This window comes from Diuraphis noxia, unplaced genomic scaffold (genome assembly GCF_037042655.1).
Source record: "Diuraphis noxia isolate RWA-SAM2 unplaced genomic scaffold, SU_Dnox_SAM2 contig0002, whole genome shotgun sequence".
Lineage (NCBI taxonomy): Eukaryota > Metazoa > Arthropoda > Insecta > Hemiptera > Aphididae > Diuraphis > Diuraphis noxia.
The window spans coordinates 29,011,650-29,029,850 of record NW_028301712.1 but is presented as its reverse complement, the minus strand read 5'-3'; the positions used below and the strand labels follow the sequence as shown (position 1 = coordinate 29,029,850).

Below are 18,201 nucleotides of genomic sequence, written 5' to 3'. Positions count from 1 at the left end.
ACATTTTTCAGATGGTGAAATATGTGAAAAAAAAATTATATTTAAGTATTAAAACAAGAATATTAAAGACATGAAAGCCACAAAAAATGGGTCTAGATTACTTTTGTTTTATCAATTAAAACAAATTCTATTTAACATACGTATTATTACGATGGAAGAGACTGAAATTCCAACGATAAATTGAATTCACTGTGATTTTTTCTTTTTTCTTTTTATATTACTTTTCTACAGTTGTCTACATTTAGTTCACGAATATAATAAAATAAGTTCATCAAACATCATTGGAATCTGATTCAGAACTTAAATTTATTAAATTTTTGACTATCAAATGATCACTCATGCTCATGACTGACAATAGACGGTGGATCGCTGAAATATCAAAACTGCGTAGTAATATGCACTCAATTAAGTAATGTAGTTTATCTTATGCTGTGCTGCATGTCTTAATGTGCGCCTGGTCTAAGTTTATTTGTCTATGGTTAGTGTAAAAAATTAACTGATAAGATATTTGCATTTTCCATCAAGCCATCAAGAGTTTAATATTTGTACAACAACAATTTTTAATAACAGTCCTACATAAGTACAGGGTATAATAAAAAAAAACAATAATAAATGCATAATGTACCACGATCCAAAATTAAAATTATATTTTACTAGTTCTAAGATATTGAAAAAAAATAAATTATATTTAGATTCAAAAAGTAAAAGATAAATAAATATAATTATTAATACTACTGTAATTCAAAACTTAATTGTTATCTTATATACTTTCATGGAATTATATATTATAATTTTATGCAATGAGATGTTTACAAAATAAGCAGACAGATAATATGTAAAATAAATATGTATTACGAGCCTGAGATTAATATTATCAGCGTAAATAAGAGGTTAATAGATGAATTATTTAAAAATATTATTTATTTTTTCTTTGTCATCATTTTTAATAAAGCTTGTCTCATATCGTTGACCATTTTCTCCAGTTCTTCAGCTTTGATAGTCAACCTTCTGTTGGTAGCTTCCAATTGACTAGCGCTGTCATTTAGCTCATTTTCTCTGGCTTTTCTTGTGGCCCTAGACTTTCGAGATGCTTCATTATTACGGTCCCTCAGTTGTCTATACTTATCATCAGATGAATGATAATCTTCATTAGGCTTTCTGTGCTTAGGATATTCATCATCGTCAGTTTGTATTGAAGCTGATGAATTACTACTACGTCGTTTTCTAGACCACTGTGAGGTTGGTGATACTATTACATCTTTGGGTGTAGGTATTTCAGCCAAATTGTCAGTTTTTTTTTCCTAAAAAAATAAAAATTATAAATTTTAACTGAATAACATTAAGTAAGAATATATGTACTTACATCAAAGACATAAGCTAGAAGATTAAAAGCAGACTCTTGTTCAGTCAGCGTTTTCACAACTTCTGGTGTGTTTAAAATGTCACCATAACTAGTTGACTGAACTTGTTGTAGCCCAACATCTAATCTGAGAGTTGAGTTTTTTCTCATAGATATGGGTTGTTTAAAAGCTGTATCTTCTAAAGGTATATTTAGCTCTATATCTGGTTTGTTTATCTTTTGAAATTCATCATCGATTGTGAAAACGTTTTGAGATGTTGAGAACGGCGCCATCAAAGCAGGCGCGCCCATTTGAAACATGTCTAAATACGGCTCGTCTTCTCTGTATATAGTTATCTCATTAGTGCTGTTACTTGAATTTATAATCCCGGGTGCTTGTCTATCGCATTTATTTTTTCCTACAAAGAAACACACACAAGTTGAACAACTCGGACAACAATTTAATGAATAATAATTGATACCGTTTGCACACATATTTAAGAATTCATCCACTAAGCCCTCCATTCTGGTGGGTGCATCGTACATTTGTGAACTTGAACTGGTTTCCAAGACCGTTTGATGTGTTAATGGCTGGAGCAATTGAGCGTTCACGTTTGGGGTGCCGGTTTTCTCGGCAGGACATGAAGATAACACAGTTTTGGATGCAGTAGAACATGATGGCTTGGTCTAGATAAAACAATATCATTTAGTTATACATCAAACATAAGTCAAATCTGTGTTTCATAAATTAGTACTTACTTTTGAGTTTGCTTTGGTGCTTACAAAAGTAATGGTGCTTTTGATTCACAACAGTAATTACCTCCCTTTTACAGGAGACAGTAATTCAGAGCTCACCTGTAAAACAAACATAACTTTATTAGTAACATTGAATTATGTTTTTTTTTAATTGTTAAAAACTATAATTAATTATTTTCTTAAGATGAATTCATATTATCATATAAACCCTTTATGTTTATAAAGCACAATTAACACATTCAAAAATTTTACAAATTATTATCGATAGATTTAAGAAAGCATTAATGACCTTGAGTATGTTCATTTTACATAATAATATTTTTAGTAAGCACACCTACATTTTTAAATTTTTTATTTTATAAAATACATACTTATGAATACTGGAGATAATACGTTTATATCATGTGTCCTTTAAGGTATTCAGATTCTGTTTAAATGTTATAATTTATTTTAATGAATATTGAAGTCTCAAATAGATATTTTTATGCACTATTGCTCCTAAAATATTTTTCTATTGGGGTAGTAGGGTGGGTAGCTTAGAACATTTTACAACAAGCACGGATATTCATGTCATATGTGGTCTGCTGCACACTTAGTCATCTACCACGTATGTTTCTACATGTCATATGTATTCTAATGCCGCGTATCAATATACATTTTTTTGGTCATTATTTTGGTTTAAAACTTTGAATTATTAAAAAAATGCATGGTACATCTCCATCATTGCTGCCCTCGTATTTGGCGGAACAATGGTGGCATCTAAAAAACAAGAATGACAACACATTTGATTGTTTTTTAAGAGATGTGAAATTATATTGTACCTAATTTAAATTGACTAATGCCTATTTTTATATAATTTTACATTTTTTGTCAGTTAGTTTTTAATACATATACTAATTAAATTTACCTACATACCTATTATAATGAATTAATGCATATTTTTATATATATTTTTGTATTATTAAATATTATATTGATATTCTGCATTCATAGTTTTAACATGTGGTAGACGACAAATGCATAAGACATGAATATCCAAGCATGACTATACATTCTATTGATCTGATAAGTTGATGCTAAACACATGTTCGTTTAAAACAAGTTACTATGAACAATAATTGCGTTAAGTACCTACATCTGGATAAAAACGAATAATCTTATAAAGAAATAATAATATATAATTGCAAGCATAGTGATTGCCAATTAGTGTTTATTATTGCTGTTTGGGTAATTTTTAAATATTGAAAAACCTATAGGTTACACCAAATAACATTTTTAGTTTAGTGATAGGTAGTTATTAGGTATATTTTATAATTATATAAACCAAGGTATACCTACCACTTACCTAGTAAATACTAAATATTCATAAATCTATGTTACATAATCTCATCTATGTAAAAAATAAACTAGTTATGTTTAATTATAATTTATATTGATATTAGGTATATGTACAAAGTACATAATTGTTAGAATTCCATTTTGGCCTTGAAAATAATTTCAAGGTTATTTAATGTCACTTAGTGTTGAACATAGTAGTCACTCTATCTATGTGATCTCTAAAACTACCTAATAAACATCCATATCACCAAAGTCTACTTAAAAAAGGGATTTAAATATTTAATTCATGTTTGATAGATTTATGGTAAGGTCCAAAGTCTCAACAGGTTCGTTAAAAACATGTTTTCATATGTTGGTTAAAGCTTTTACTCTAGTAAGGATAATAGACCATGAATAAAGTAGAGAAAGCTTAGATTAAGGAACAAACAGAGAAGGATTGGCATTAACTAATTACAATTATTATACTTCTTGTAGAGCCCAATGAAGTATAAAATGTCGAATCTTCAATATAATATATTGACAAACCTGGACACGTCTATCCAAGTCACAAAAATAATATGTCAGTATCGAATAAGACACAACAAAATAAATGTCGTGGAGACAAAACAAAACAAAAAGGGGAAAGCGATATAAATTACAATAGTATAACAGTAAAATTATATATAAACTTACCAAATGTGCATGCAAATTGCGACGCAAATCGGTGAACGTTTGACGCGTTGGTAGGGGGAAATTCACGGAGAATATTATATCCTCTGAAAATAAAAACACCACCGGAACCGCAAATGTTCTAGAAGACCGTTTGTGTTGGCAGGCGATTTCTCTTGGTTGAAGTCTGAGTGAAAAATTGGCGGAGCGGCGAACGTTGGCGGCAAAGGATTAATGACGGGCGGTCGGTTTGTGGAAAACTGTGCTGACGTACTGAGTTTGTGACTGTTGTGAGCGGACGCGGGTTCGGGCTCCGGCGTATCGAAAACAGCGCGGTGGAATTTCACGGGAACACGGCGCCCGTCCAAGTTGCGACGCACCATTGGTCGACTGTTCACAGTGACGTCATCGACCGCCAATCGGGGTCGCCGAGACGGCCGTCAGTCGTGTCGCCCCACCGGCGCGACAATTATCAGTCCGGGCAACACGTAATAATTTCGTACCACCGCCACCCACCCGCCGATAACTAAGCACCGTAAAACCGTCACCGTGCGTATTCGTCAACGGCGCGGCGCCCACCGTACGTAGGTACGTAAACTCGCTCAGATTATTATTCTTACATAGGGTATAGGTGTACTTACGGGCACGGCGTTTCTACGACATATTATTAAAATAAGTGTACCTAATGATATTATAATCTACGAATTCGCCAGACTAAACCGGTTTTAAAATTATCTCACGTTATCCTACATCGTGATGATGACCCATCATCACCCATTTAACCGAATGATAATAAAACGATCCCGGTACGTTATTTTTCACACCAGCTTAGTCTAGCGAATTTTTATAGTTTTTGTTTAGAAGCGGATTGCCGCGTATTCGTTTCTTTGGACGTTCCACATCAGTTCTCCCTCTCGGATTTAACGAGGTCTCGGCGACCGGCGTAATATAAATTATAATGCGTATATTATTATGATATTTAACATTGTATACGACCTCCAGACGGAACCTCATTCGCACGTGAATGGAATTTCAATCGACGATCCTCAAGGACACTGGACAGGCTTTATATTATTATATAATATATATTATATATCGTTTTAGATACCAGTTGACCACTTTTCACGAATAGCAACCGCCTATATTGGATGTTAATAAATATAATTCGTTCCTACATAAAGTTCTTACTAGGTCTTATTGGTGTATTGGCATACAGGCATATAATATTATTAAAGAATAATATAAGCTAGCTAATTATGTATCTACCTACTATAGGCCAAGTACGTACTAGATAATATATTAAAAATAGGAACAAACGAATATCACACGCATTTCGTACTGCAGAGAAAAAATATTTCGATTCTGTAGTCTTACTGTCTTAAAATCTTAAATCATTTACGATACTGTATAGTGTATAGTACTACAATATTATGATGATGATCTAAGTTAGGTAATATTACGGTACCATACCTAGTCGGCACACCGCACACGCATAAGCTAATAATTGGTTAAAAAAAGTCCAGTAAAAAATGCAATATTTATTTTTATATAATTTATTATTACGCAATTGGTACTACTCTGGTGCTATTATTTTTTTTAATTTTCACAGGCACAAATTAACTTTTTACTTGTATTTTACTTTGTTTAAATACCTACTGATAAACAATTTTATAAAATCATATTAAAATTATTAAAAATAAAAATGTATATGAATATTTCTTATCAAATTAAAAAATACACAGTGTAGTACATTTATTACATATTATACATATATTTGTATTTAATAATTATCTAATCTAATTAATTATCTTAATTATCTTATTAATATGATCACTGCTATAATATTACATTAAATTTATAAAATCAATATAATAAATTTGTCCAAAAGAGAGGGGGTAAAAATATAAAAATACTGGACAATTTATAGTATAGTTAAATAATTTAAGATAAATAAAATATTAAATATATCCTGATCACGCCAATAACTATCTAACTTCTGCTCTTATCAGTGCCGGCGCCAGATATTTTTTATGGGGGGGAGACGATATGTAGAGATTTGTTTATACCATATTTTCAGGAAAGTATTAATTAAACTGTTTTACGTATAATATGCTATATTTCTAATTAATAATGTATCAAAAAATTTACCAAGTATATTTATATTATCACAAATGTACTACAGACAAAATTTCAAATTGCATCTGTTCTTTTTTTTTATTTGTAAATAACTGAAGTAACAATACATAACTTTATTTGGTACTGGTCTAGTTGACCCCCGCCCCGAAGGCGATTCCCCCGCCATACAGGTTTAGTTGATGCCCGCCACTTACATCTCTCGTATTTGTATTGCTATAAAATTACTTTTATAATATATATAACGATGATATTATACTGATAGACTGTAGAGTGCAGATAAAAAAGGCACGAGATCATAATATATAGTACTCGTGTGAAATTCTCTAATTAGATATTTTAAGAATAATGTTAGGAAAATCCGTGCTGTAAAATTGATGTTAGAAGATATAGGTATAGCGGGTGCCCTATATCAGGATGGCCAACAGGTCGATCGCGACACCATTTGGAATTTTTTTAAATTTTCGAATGTTTTTTAGAAAAAAAATTATTATTTAATTTTTCTTTTATAAATGTATGTATCTTAAATCTTTGTATACTTATCCCACTAATATAAAAATAAGGTTCAGAAAAAGGTAATAAATAATTCTGAAAATTGAGTCTATATACAGTGATATAGAGTTATATCGTGTAGGTATTAAATTATGTGTTGTGTGAAATTGTGAAAATTAAACGTGTTAATAATACTTATGTACAATAATAATATAACGATACTTCTATGTAATTAATAATTAATTTTTGTTTTGTTTATTGACCTTTTTTTTTGGTCGATCGCGACAACCTTTAAAAACTCAGAGATCGACCCCTAGTCTTTTAAAGTTGGCCACCCCTGCCCTATATAACATTATGGAGCACTTACCTCAGTCGTCGACATCTGAATAACAAAAAAAAAAAAATGAATTTCCCACAAATTTATGGCGACGTGCATGATGTATTGATGTTTCATCGGCAATAATTAATAATTAAATAAAACGAAAATATTATCCACAAGAATACGATCTGTAACCTGTTTATACATTATTATATTATTCGATGCACGTATGTAAAATATATTGACCCTATTAAAATAAACTTAATTTAAAGTAGATGCTTAAATTCTACAAAAACAATAAAAATTAAATAAAAAAATGAACTTCATTGTAAAACTATAAGATCTTTTACTTACATCAGAATTTAAAATTATCTAGTCTTGAAATAATATTAACTAATCTGTCGTTGGGCGCACGGGACAAACAATTACCACAGGCGTATTTAATTCAGCATATTAATCAATATAATAATTTATAAAAATCAATGATATCCCAACAAAAACACTTCGCCAACTCCGTGTAAAAAACGCTAAGTAAAAAATAAATAAAAATGCTATAAACTGTGTGGTATAAGGTGGAATATAAGTAAATGGTCTAATGTGTAAAATGTATATAAGTAATTGATTCAAATTTAATAACATTGGTTATTTATATTGATAAAATTGATAACATGAATTATTTTAACTAAAATTGATCTAAATTTAGTTTACTTTGCCGGAAAGTTCAGTCTAAAAATGTATAGCCAAGTACCTACTACGTTTATGTAATAACTATTAAAATTAATAAATTTGTTTCCGGCCAAGTAAACCAAATTTCGATCAATTTTAGTTAAAATAATTCATGATATAAATTAATATAAATAACCAATGTTATTAAATTTGAATCAATTACTTATACATATATTTTACACATTTTACCATTTACTTAGATTCCATTCATATTAAATCACACAGTTTATAGCATTTTTTTTTTTTTACTTAGCGTTTTTTTACACGGAGTTGGTGGAGTGTTTCTGTTGGGATTATTATTTACGTAAAATGAAACAAAATAAAATTATCCTCGATTTATTGCGCTGCTAGCCACCGTCCTTTGCATTACCGTATTGACGTGACAGCCGCGGCTGTGAGTAAAAACTTATATTTTTGTTCCAAAAACACAGCTGACTGACAGGTTTTAGATCAAAAAACCTCTTAAAGTTGAAGAGGAGAATTGAATCTGTTAACGTATAGGACTAGATATCTAATATTTATTTTTTTTTTTTATTTAGAACTTTCAGTATAAATATTATAGTTCAACAATATTACAATATTGATAGATACAGTGATGCAATAAGTAATAATTGGTAATTAATAATAATGAGCATATGATATAATGATAAATATAAGATAATGATGTCAGATAAGAGTAAACAGAACGGAATATTAGTGTATATAGTAACAGAAATAATATTAAATGTAAATATCATAATCATAATTAATTGGCTGTTATTATAGCGGAAAGAAAATAATTGATTATGGAAGTTAAATCTGATAGGAATTTTGATATAGCTAATTTTAAATTAGAGTTTTGCGGATTAATGTTCGGTTTTGAACCCGAAGTAGCAGCCGCATATGACGGGATGGATTGAGAGGGGTCAATGGTAAGGGACTCGGAGGATATGTTTTTTGTAAATGTGATATTTTTTTTGGAATTTGAAGACTTTAATTTGTAGCGATTTAGAATGGTTTGATAGAACTGGCACCCCTTGAAGCTGGCCGTATGATTTTCGGAACAGTGGACGCATTTAGCTGGGCTGGAGTGATCCTTGATGCAGCTTTCTGATTCATGAGCCTCGCCGCATTTAACGCAACGCGATGGATGATGGCAGTAATTTTGCGTGTGACCATAGTCTTGACAATTGAAACATTGCGGGGGACCGTGTGTCGTTTTGTTCGGTTTTTCAATCACTACTTTCGTGTTTAGTAATCAAGTGATGTTGTGTAGATATGTTTATTGTTAACATTGGGTTCGATGTCGACAAAAAAGATAGGGAGAGGACGTTTATTTTTACTAATATTGCGGACTTGCCTCACTATGTGCCCATTTTCCGACAATGCGGACGAAATGTCAGCACTGAGAGTAGAATGATGGAGGTTTCTGATAACGATCCTAAAAGGACGTTGAGAGCGAGGACGAAAAATATTTTAATTTATTATACCAATTATTCCCAAGTAAAAAGTGAAAACAAAAAAACAAGAAATGCAAAACGATATTATGGATTTTGAAAATATCGAAAATCGAGTCCTCTAATTTTATATAAAACATTCATAACAACCCCTTCAAAAACATATAAACATAATTTGTATATAAGTAATGTACATTATTTATTGCGTAAAAAATATAAGAATTTATAAAAATTAAAACTTATCTCATAAAATAACTAGTTTATTAGAATTATTAGATACCTATAAAATACAACTATAAAAATGAGTAAGTAATTACTTTAAAAGTAACAAATAAAATTGAATTTATAAAGGTGATTTATTTCAATACAATTATACATTCGATTATTTGAATTATTTTATTATTAATAACCATGTTATAAAATAAAAAATATTTATACAAGAATATGTATACAAATATACAATACATCAGTCTAGAAAAAAGTAAGATAAATAAAATACATACATACTATTTATTGATTTCTGAAAAATAATATAATTGTTGTGAATTTGACAATTATATAATATATAATATAAAATAATAATACATAATATATGGTATATAAATATATACGTATTACGTACTAAGAACTTTTAACAAATACGTTTTTAGAACTTATAGGATTATAATTTTTAATTAATGTTTTCTATATCTGATTTTTTTGCTTTCCTATAAAAATAAAATTTTGCTAGGTACTGAGTTGAATAATTGTGATGTTAACACCTAACATATTAGTAAAGATTTAAATTTTATTTTATAAATATTCCTTCCAAGTAAATAATTACTTTATCTATTGAGTAAGTGCCTACTGAGTAGGAAGAAATAGGTGGTAATACTAATATTTTTTGCGTACTCAGTGCAATGTTATAATATAAAATGTAATATATAACAAATTTAAAGTGCTTAGATTTTTTTTGTACACCAAACAGCGCTATTGTTTCTGTTGTGATTTTATTTATTTTTTCCAAATATGTATCACATCAATAAACTACGAATATCGATTATAGGTTTATGGTAGTAATTTTGTTCTTCAGCAGGTTAAAACCAACTCTCAAGTCTAGAACACGGCCATTTACTATTTAGTCGACTATTGCCGTGGCCTAGACTAGAACTTCGAAGTATCGACTCTCCAATAAACAACGCCACCAAGCGGGCCAAGTTTGTACTCACATCCCCACTACTGAATTACACTAATGAAATGTTGAAATATACTATATAATATTATAATAAGATATATCTTAAGGGACAAAGTATAGTATCCAATCATCAAAATATCCTATAAAATAATCTGCAAAATCGTATTAGGTACATAACATATACTTGATACAAATGATACAATATAAAGTAATTCTGTTGAAAGTAAGTTAGATAAGTTAAATAACTGTTAAAACTAGTTTAACTTTATGAACTTTATGTATCTAATATTAGCGTACATAAAACAACAATAATAATCATAGGTTCATCAACACTTCTTTCGTAAATGGTTCACAAACAGTGGTTTATGGGAAAAAAATAGTATAGGTACCACCTAACTATGCAAAATAATAAATATTATAATATTACTGGCTGTTAATTGTTACTGCCCTAGGTATGTAGTATGTAATGGAAAAAAAGATGCCGAAAAAAATGAAAAAAAAAATAGAACACGTAGGTAATTACTAATTATAGCCAATACAGAATTTTTATGAAAATGATTCTGTTTTATTAAAGTAATTATTATACTCTACCTATACTTATATTTTATTTATTATTATTACAATTAGCAGCTACTGAGCCACGTTTCTAAATAACATACGTTTTATGATTTAAATACAATAATAGATGTTAAATAGTGTATTATTATTTATTATTTATAGTTAAATGATATCTCGTTCTTTATTTATAAGATATTCAGTAAATGTTAAATTCTATTGTAAAAAAATTGATAAAAAAATGTTACATCGATTACTAACAAATACCCAACATATGACCTATGACCGTTTGCCATCGCTATTATTTATTACATTTTATTGTTGTTGTTATCATTCATATCATGACAAATTAGATAGGTACCATCACAGATTTTGATATGCATTCTCTGTTCTTTATTTTAGCTATATCGTAGTTCTCTACTCCTTATTGGCTGTCAATCTTATACACACATATACAGTATGTCCCATAAGTCTCGTATCACCCTAAATATATCCAAGGGAAATCAATATATTTAAACGCGGTTTTTTTTTACAATACTAAGTATGGAAATTCCGATTAAATGGCATAAAATTGAATTTTTTTTTTTAAATATTTAAAAAAAAATTTGTATGCATTTAAGAATTAAAAATGTGTAAGATAGTCATTTTACGTTCATCTTACATATAATTTAATCAATAATCCCTTATTGTAGCTACGAACCTATTTTCGTGTGTTGTTTCGTCTACGATTTATGTTGTTTCCCTCGTATTTACTCAACGCTATTTTATTTGTCTTTTCTTAAGACTATAAAAATGAGTTTCTCCCTAAGCCTATAATGGACTATGGTGCATTCTAGTATTCTACTAGTTTTTTACTCGAGATCATTACTTAATGGGTCCTTCTAAAATGTCATATGGTGTTATATAAACATTTAAATCATATATAATAATATATTATATTTATGTTATAATATGTATGATGTATCTAGGCGGAACGTGAGTACATGGCAACATAATCGGGCAAAAAAAATTTCGAAGATTGTTAAAATTATTGTGATATTATTATTAAAATAATTGTTCTTTTATTGTAATAGGTATATAGGTACGAAAAAAATTGACTGACTCCGCTCAGTATAGAAAATTATGTGTTACATTTTTAGTATCTACCAGTACCTACAATCCAAAGTTATTTGTTTTATAATTACAACAAAATAAGGAAGTCGTCCGATGAGAATTAATTTTTTCCGAACCTGAGCGAAAGATAAATTTTAACGATAAATAAATACCTACGTATAATATACAGAGTATAGCTTAAGATAATATAACATCATTTCCATTAGTCAGAAACTCACAGTCGCAGAAGTCAACAAGTATGAGATATTCAGATACGAGTTAAATAAAAATAAAATACACTAAACAAACGATAAAGGTCTATTTACACATAACCGTTCTACAGTAGTCACCGCTTATTGGACTCACTTTGGGACCCGAAAATTTGAGTCAATTAACCGAATGAGTCAATAAGGCGAATGACTTAAAAAAATTTAAAAAGCTTCAATTTAAAAAATTAAAAATATGTATTGAAATTCAAGGTATCAAAAATGTAAAAATCTAGCTATACATAATTAAAAATAAAATAAAATAAATAAAATACATACATAATTAATAAAATTAATTAATTTTTTGATAAAAATACGTCTAATGTTGATTGGATTTTCGCTTCTTTGGCCAACTTCATAATCATATCTTCATAAGATATATGTGTCTCGAATACGTCAAAATCGCCTCTTTGCTGAATCCTTCTACGTAAAATTTGAAGCGCTTCTAGCATTTCTTTAGTTGATGGTGGTTTCTCATCAGGTTCCTCTTCTTCGCTATCACCAACCACATTCTCTTTAAACCGTTTTGACTGTATTACCCCACATATATCTTCCTCGGTAACGAGTTCGGTAGTTTGGACTTCTTCGTCAATATTTATCCATTCATTATAAAGTTCAGTTGATATCAGTCAGTAGATGTCAGTGGGTCTTTCGACAACAGCTTCAGCTTATTTTGGACAGAGAATGAAACCATCGTGTTGGAAATAATTACGTATTGTTATTTTACTGACGATATTCCACGCTTCGTAGGCTAAATGTAAACCTTCAAGTACAGTTATTTTTTTGGCGATTTCATGAGCACGTAAGGTACATAATTCTTGTTCCAAGTTAGCATCAATCACACTGATCACATTCTTTCTCATGCCTGTTCTGCAATAAGCTTTAAAAGTGCATATAAATCCCTCGATCACACGGTTGTATGATTGATGTAGTGTTAGAGGGTAAAAATACGAGTTTAATATGTTTGAATTTCACTGTAACCACACGAGCCGTGCAATTATCGACTAGCAATAAAACGTCATGACGAAGTTCATTATCCCACTTGGTCAGCCATTCGGTGAAAATTTCTTTTGTCATCCATGCATTACTGTTTGCAGTATAGTCTACCGGTAGATTCTTAACACCCTTGAAACACCGGGGATTTTTACTTTTACCAATCGCGAGCAGTTTTCTTTTTTCACAATTCATACTTGCACAACATAATATGGTTAGACGTTCTTTACTAGTTTTAGTTCCTCTAGATTTTTTCATTTTTAAACACGTAAGTGTGCTCAGGTAATGCCCTGAAATAAAGTCCAGTTTCATCCGCATTAAACACAAGACGGAGGATATTTGGCGATAAAAGATGGCCATTCTGAATTAATCCACGATCGTGCAGCTCCTTGGTCTGTTTCTCCCTGTTCTACATGTGGCTTAACGAATGGAATGTTTTCACGTTTCTTCCATCGGTGAAACCAACCTTCTGTTTCCACAAAATCATCTTTACCCATTTTTTTCGCGAGATCTTCAGCTTTTTGACGCAACAGTGGTCCTGTAACTCGGGCATCTTTTTCTCTGACTTTTGTGAACCATTGTTTCAAAGCTTCTTCAACTTCTTCTTTACCGGGCTCTTTTTCTTTTACGGTTTGAATTAAAATGTTCTAATGATGCATTTTCGATTTCCTGCCAACTTTTCAGCATCCTACCTAGTAAACTTTGAGACACGTTTAACTTACATGCTGCTTGTCGCTGGCTCATTTTCGGGAGCTAGTCATATTACCGCCCGTTCCGTATCCGTCGTTTTATGTTCGTTTATTTGTTATGAAATAGGCATATGTTATAAAATTATACTGTCCGTCAATCATGGGCATAGCATGAGGGAGGTCTAAGGGGACTATAGTCCCCCCCCCCCAATTAGTGGTTCAGTTCCCTTAGGTAAGGTTAGTTCTCTTTTATCTAAGTCTAATAGTCTATGCTTTTAAATTAACATAAAATAGTATTTACTTTAATATTACAAACATATATATTTTTGTTACACGTTACACTAACTATCGGCCATCATTGATTATCGAAAACAGATGATGCTCGGCGCCGTGCAGTGAAAAGAATGTTATCGCCGAATCATTGAATCTAACCTAACAACCCAGCAGCTCCAATAATTCATTGGTTCATCGTCCAATAATTATTATTCCCGGTTTCATTTCTTCTCTGCATCACGAGAACGATCTTTTTCAGTTATGAAGAGCATAAATACATATACATAGATCAGAAGTACAATGACAAATGAGATCGGTTCAAACCCCTCTATTCTACAAATTGAACGAGAATTATATTCAGAAATAAAAATTGAAGATATTTTAAATACATTCAGTACAAATAAACGTAGGATTGACTTGCATTTATCATAATTCATAAGAGTAGGTACTTACATTAAAATAAAATGTTTTTTATTTGAAAGCTTAGGTCAATTTTATTAATCCTACGTCTATTTGTATTAAGAGTATTGATATATAATGTAATAATAAAATAAAACTTTTAAAATTTTTTTTTTTTTTTTTTAATGTAGGCTGGTACTCGCAACTCACTTTTCAGTCATAATTCAATAAATATACCTACATTTCATATTAATTGATTGACTATGTACATTTATATACGTAAATAACTGTAATGGCTATTGATGTTGTATTTCAATACATTTCATTTTAACATAGTTTAATAAAAATAATCAAGAACTCAAGTCCCCTTGTTAATTAGGGCATGCTACGCCCATGGCGTCTACTAATGGAAGTAACACAACAGAATTTTTTTTTATAGTTGAAAAAAAAATGATCCAGTATTTGATGGTGCCTGAATAGTGGCGTATTTTTCGTCCAATGTACCTAGACATTCTAGAGAAACGATAATAAGAATCCTAAGAAAATATTTTAATTTATCACCATATATATATACATCATATATAAATAACCTGAACACGTCTGTCAATGTATTTGGATTAAAAAAAGAAAAGAATAAAAAACATATTATTTTCCCACTTAAGTTGTGGATGAAGAAAAAAAAGATCATTTCGATCTCTTACTAATTACCAACGGAGATAAAAGCCACTACACCTATGTATTACATACATGTATATCCGTATGTGTAATATAAATATATTATATATCTAAAAGCAAAAACAAAAATGATATAGAACTCTCAGTTATAGCAGTAATACCTACCTATCTACACATCATTATTTTGTGCAATAATAGTAATAATAAGATGTATATACGCTGGCGTTCGTTATAATAATAGTAATAACTAATTATAACTTTAAATATGTTTATTTGAAATATCATCAGATTATTTTAGATATATATTATGTACTTTTGTACACTATGAAATAATAGTACTGGTAAATATGTATATATGAGGGGTGTTCATAAAATTATTTTATTATACATATATTTATATTATTGTTATATCATAGGAGGTGAATAAACATATGAATGATATATTTACCATTATAATCGTAAATATGTTCAGCTGGTTTAAAGAAATCTTGAATTTCTCGCTTGGTGATGGTTGGTTCTTGTTGAATTACAATGCTTGAACCTGAAAATAGTTTTATTATTACCTAATTAGATACTTGAAAAAAATTATTCATTGAATAAATTACACTTTTTTTTTTTAAAACACCTTTATTATATATTTATTACCTTTAGATATCACATAATATGTTTTAATATCATAATGATATGCCATATATGTATACTTGATTAGGAATATTAGGTATTATAGTTTATCTAATAAATCTGTATGTAATTAAAAATTACTTAATATGTTTTTCTTTACTATGTCTTATGAGGTTATCTCTTCGTGTGAATATTTCTGAGCATAAACTTCGTGAAATCGTATTGGATACATCGTGTGACTTGGTATGTCTGTGTAGACTACCGATCCTAGTAAATGTCTTATCACAAATACTACACGAGAACATGATTGCGTTTAATGAAAACTGAAGAATACTAGTTGAACTCGCGAAACAAGACTTTATCCTTCAACGAATAGATAGGTAATGAAATATAGTGAAATATATTGTTCATTAAATATCAGTGTGAAATGATTAATTTATTTAAGCGATTTATTAGCGCATGCGCACAATACTAGAAATATCAGTAGAAAACCAAACTATGGTGTTAGCTAGAGTAAAATAAATAGTTGAATTTTTATAAAATATTTGTATACACTTTAGAACACAGAATTGACACGATAATAGCCATAGACGGTATTACACGCCGTACACGGACTGATTTCGTTTTACTTAATTCACTAATTTCTTGCTAGAATCACCAACAATATTCGGACATGTCTTTACATGTATGTAGTCAAACAGACGGTTAGTGAGGTAAAGGCGTGAGAAAGGGTGGTAGGGATATAATGGAATGTTTAAATGTGATAATTTGTGTGTGCCATGAACGAACAAAGGACTGGTTCTACCTCTAAATTATAATGTACTAAATGGAAAACTAATGTGTAGGTACTATATGTTATCGTGCATATGCATCTGCTTGTTGACTATAAATTAATGATCATGATACTTATATGTTTAGGTAAAACTATCTATATGTAGCTTTAACGATCTATCTTATTGCTATGTAAGTATTAATGTAAATTGTATGCGTATGATGTGGGGTATGTATTGTATTTAAGTAAATATTATGTATATATTTAGGTGATGATCTATATTTTTTACGCTTGTTGGGCTTGTGTGTGTGTGTTGTTGTTGGTATATCGGCGGCGGTGGGTCGAAGTGAGGTTGAGGCGGGTTAAGGTTGATGCTCGATTCCCGGTCAGTTATTTTACAGTTTTTTCCACTGCGTTAATATATGAGTTGGGATTGTTTAATAAAATGTATATGATATCTGACAACACGATGAGTGATAACGGGAAAACTGTAATAATATGATAATATATGTCGCGCACGTACCCGACAGTCGTGATAGGTTAATGTGTGTTGCGCGTTGTCTATATTGAGTAATGAATACAAGTTTGGGAGGTGCATGTACTACGAATTGCCTATACTGAGAGGCCTATCCTATAACATGTAAAATTTAAGGGGGAGGTGCTGCTGAATTCCCCAAAACATTCTACTCTGGTTATACAGTTGAACAGTTCCTAGTAGACAAGTGTTTGCTGATACTAAAATCCCTGCTATTTATGCTGATGTGAAAATGTGAATCGCAAATGATCTTCAGACTATACAGTATGTAGCCTCAACGTTCGATTGTTGGACTTCAAACACATTACACCTTTATATTGCAATTACTGCTCATGGGATTAATGAAATTTGGGAGTTAAAAACATTTTGCCTAAGTTGTACAAGCTTAGACATAGAACATACATTTTACGTACCCATTTCAAAATGTAGATCTAAAAATACGATTTTCAGCTTGTTTTTGTAATGTTGTTATTAAATGTACTATCTACATATATTTTTGGCAGGCCAACCGGTCAGTGGAATGTTTTCGGTTAATTAACTAATTAAAAAAGTTAAATTCACTATGTATATATTATGATTTAAAATATGACTGATGCAAAAATAGGAATGAAGAACTGTCTAAAGAATTGTTTATTTTAAAAATATCTATAACAAATGAACAAACTAGATATTGTTTTTTGTTTATAATGTGACACAAAGCGGCAAACATAACTATTGAAGATTTAATAATGTTATCAATTTTTTATTCATCAATTTTTAAATCTTATAAATTAAACTTAAACAATCAATTATTGAGCTATAATAATATATTAATACGAATGGGTACCTATAGCTATTTGGTATTGGTGTATAGACTATCTAAGTATAGATATACAATATAATTGAAATTTTGTGTATAGGGCTCAACATATTTATACTAATTAGTGATTACAAAACTATTAACCAAATATAGTATAATATTATATATTAC

At 29.9% G+C, this 18,201-nt stretch overlaps 2 protein-coding genes across 3 annotated transcripts; both read right to left on the bottom strand.

Moving 5' to 3' along the window:
- Nucleotides 1–622: 622 nt before the first annotated feature.
- On the bottom strand, nucleotides 623–4,401 carry LOC107173927 (uncharacterized). The gene is made up of 5 exons (XM_015524670.2): nucleotides 4,106–4,401; nucleotides 2,099–2,194; nucleotides 1,822–2,026; nucleotides 1,364–1,758; nucleotides 623–1,301 (listed from the first exon to the last, which is right to left on the bottom strand). The coding sequence occupies exons 3-5, from the start codon at nucleotides 1,883–1,885 to the stop codon at nucleotides 921–923; spliced, it is 840 nt and encodes a 279-aa protein (XP_015380156.1). The 5' UTR covers nucleotides 1,886–2,026; nucleotides 2,099–2,194; nucleotides 4,106–4,401; the 3' UTR covers nucleotides 623–920.
- A 5,193-nt stretch (nucleotides 4,402–9,594) lies between these two features.
- Nucleotides 9,595–16,539, bottom strand: LOC107173956 (uncharacterized). 2 transcript variants are annotated; one of them, XM_089220707.1, is made up of 3 exons: nucleotides 16,085–16,539; nucleotides 15,752–15,844; nucleotides 9,595–9,707 (listed from the first exon to the last, which is right to left on the bottom strand). In XM_089220707.1, exons 1-3 carry the CDS (start codon nucleotides 16,227–16,229, stop codon nucleotides 9,694–9,696), a joined length of 252 nt encoding a protein of 83 aa, XP_089076833.1. In that variant the 5' UTR covers nucleotides 16,230–16,539; the 3' UTR covers nucleotides 9,595–9,693. The 2 variants fall into 2 exon arrangements, with proteins under 2 accessions (XP_089076833.1, XP_015380212.2); XM_015524726.2 differs by lacking the exon at nucleotides 9,595–9,707 and having other exon boundaries at nucleotides 15,555–15,844; nucleotides 16,085–16,535.
- Between the last annotated feature and the right edge of the window lie 1,662 nt (nucleotides 16,540–18,201).

Coding starts and splice junctions, on each gene's coding strand:
- LOC107173927 (XM_015524670.2), bottom strand. CDS start 1,885: ATGTACGATGCACCCACCAGAATGGAGGGCTTAGTGGATGAATTCTTA. Junction 1,759..1,821: donor CTTAAATATGTGTGCAAACG/GTATCAATTATT, acceptor GTTTCTTTGTAG/GAAAAAATAAATGCGATAGA. Junction 1,302..1,363: donor TTCTAGCTTATGTCTTTGAT/GTAAGTACATAT, acceptor TTATTTTTTTAG/GAAAAAAAAACTGACAATTT.
- LOC107173956 (XM_015524726.2), bottom strand. CDS start 16,229: ATGTTCTCGTGTAGTATTTGTGATAAGACATTTACTAGGATCGGTAGT. Junction 15,845..16,084: donor AGATAACCTCATAAGACATA/GTAAAGAAAAAC, acceptor AACTATTTTCAG/GTTCAAGCATTGTAATTCAA.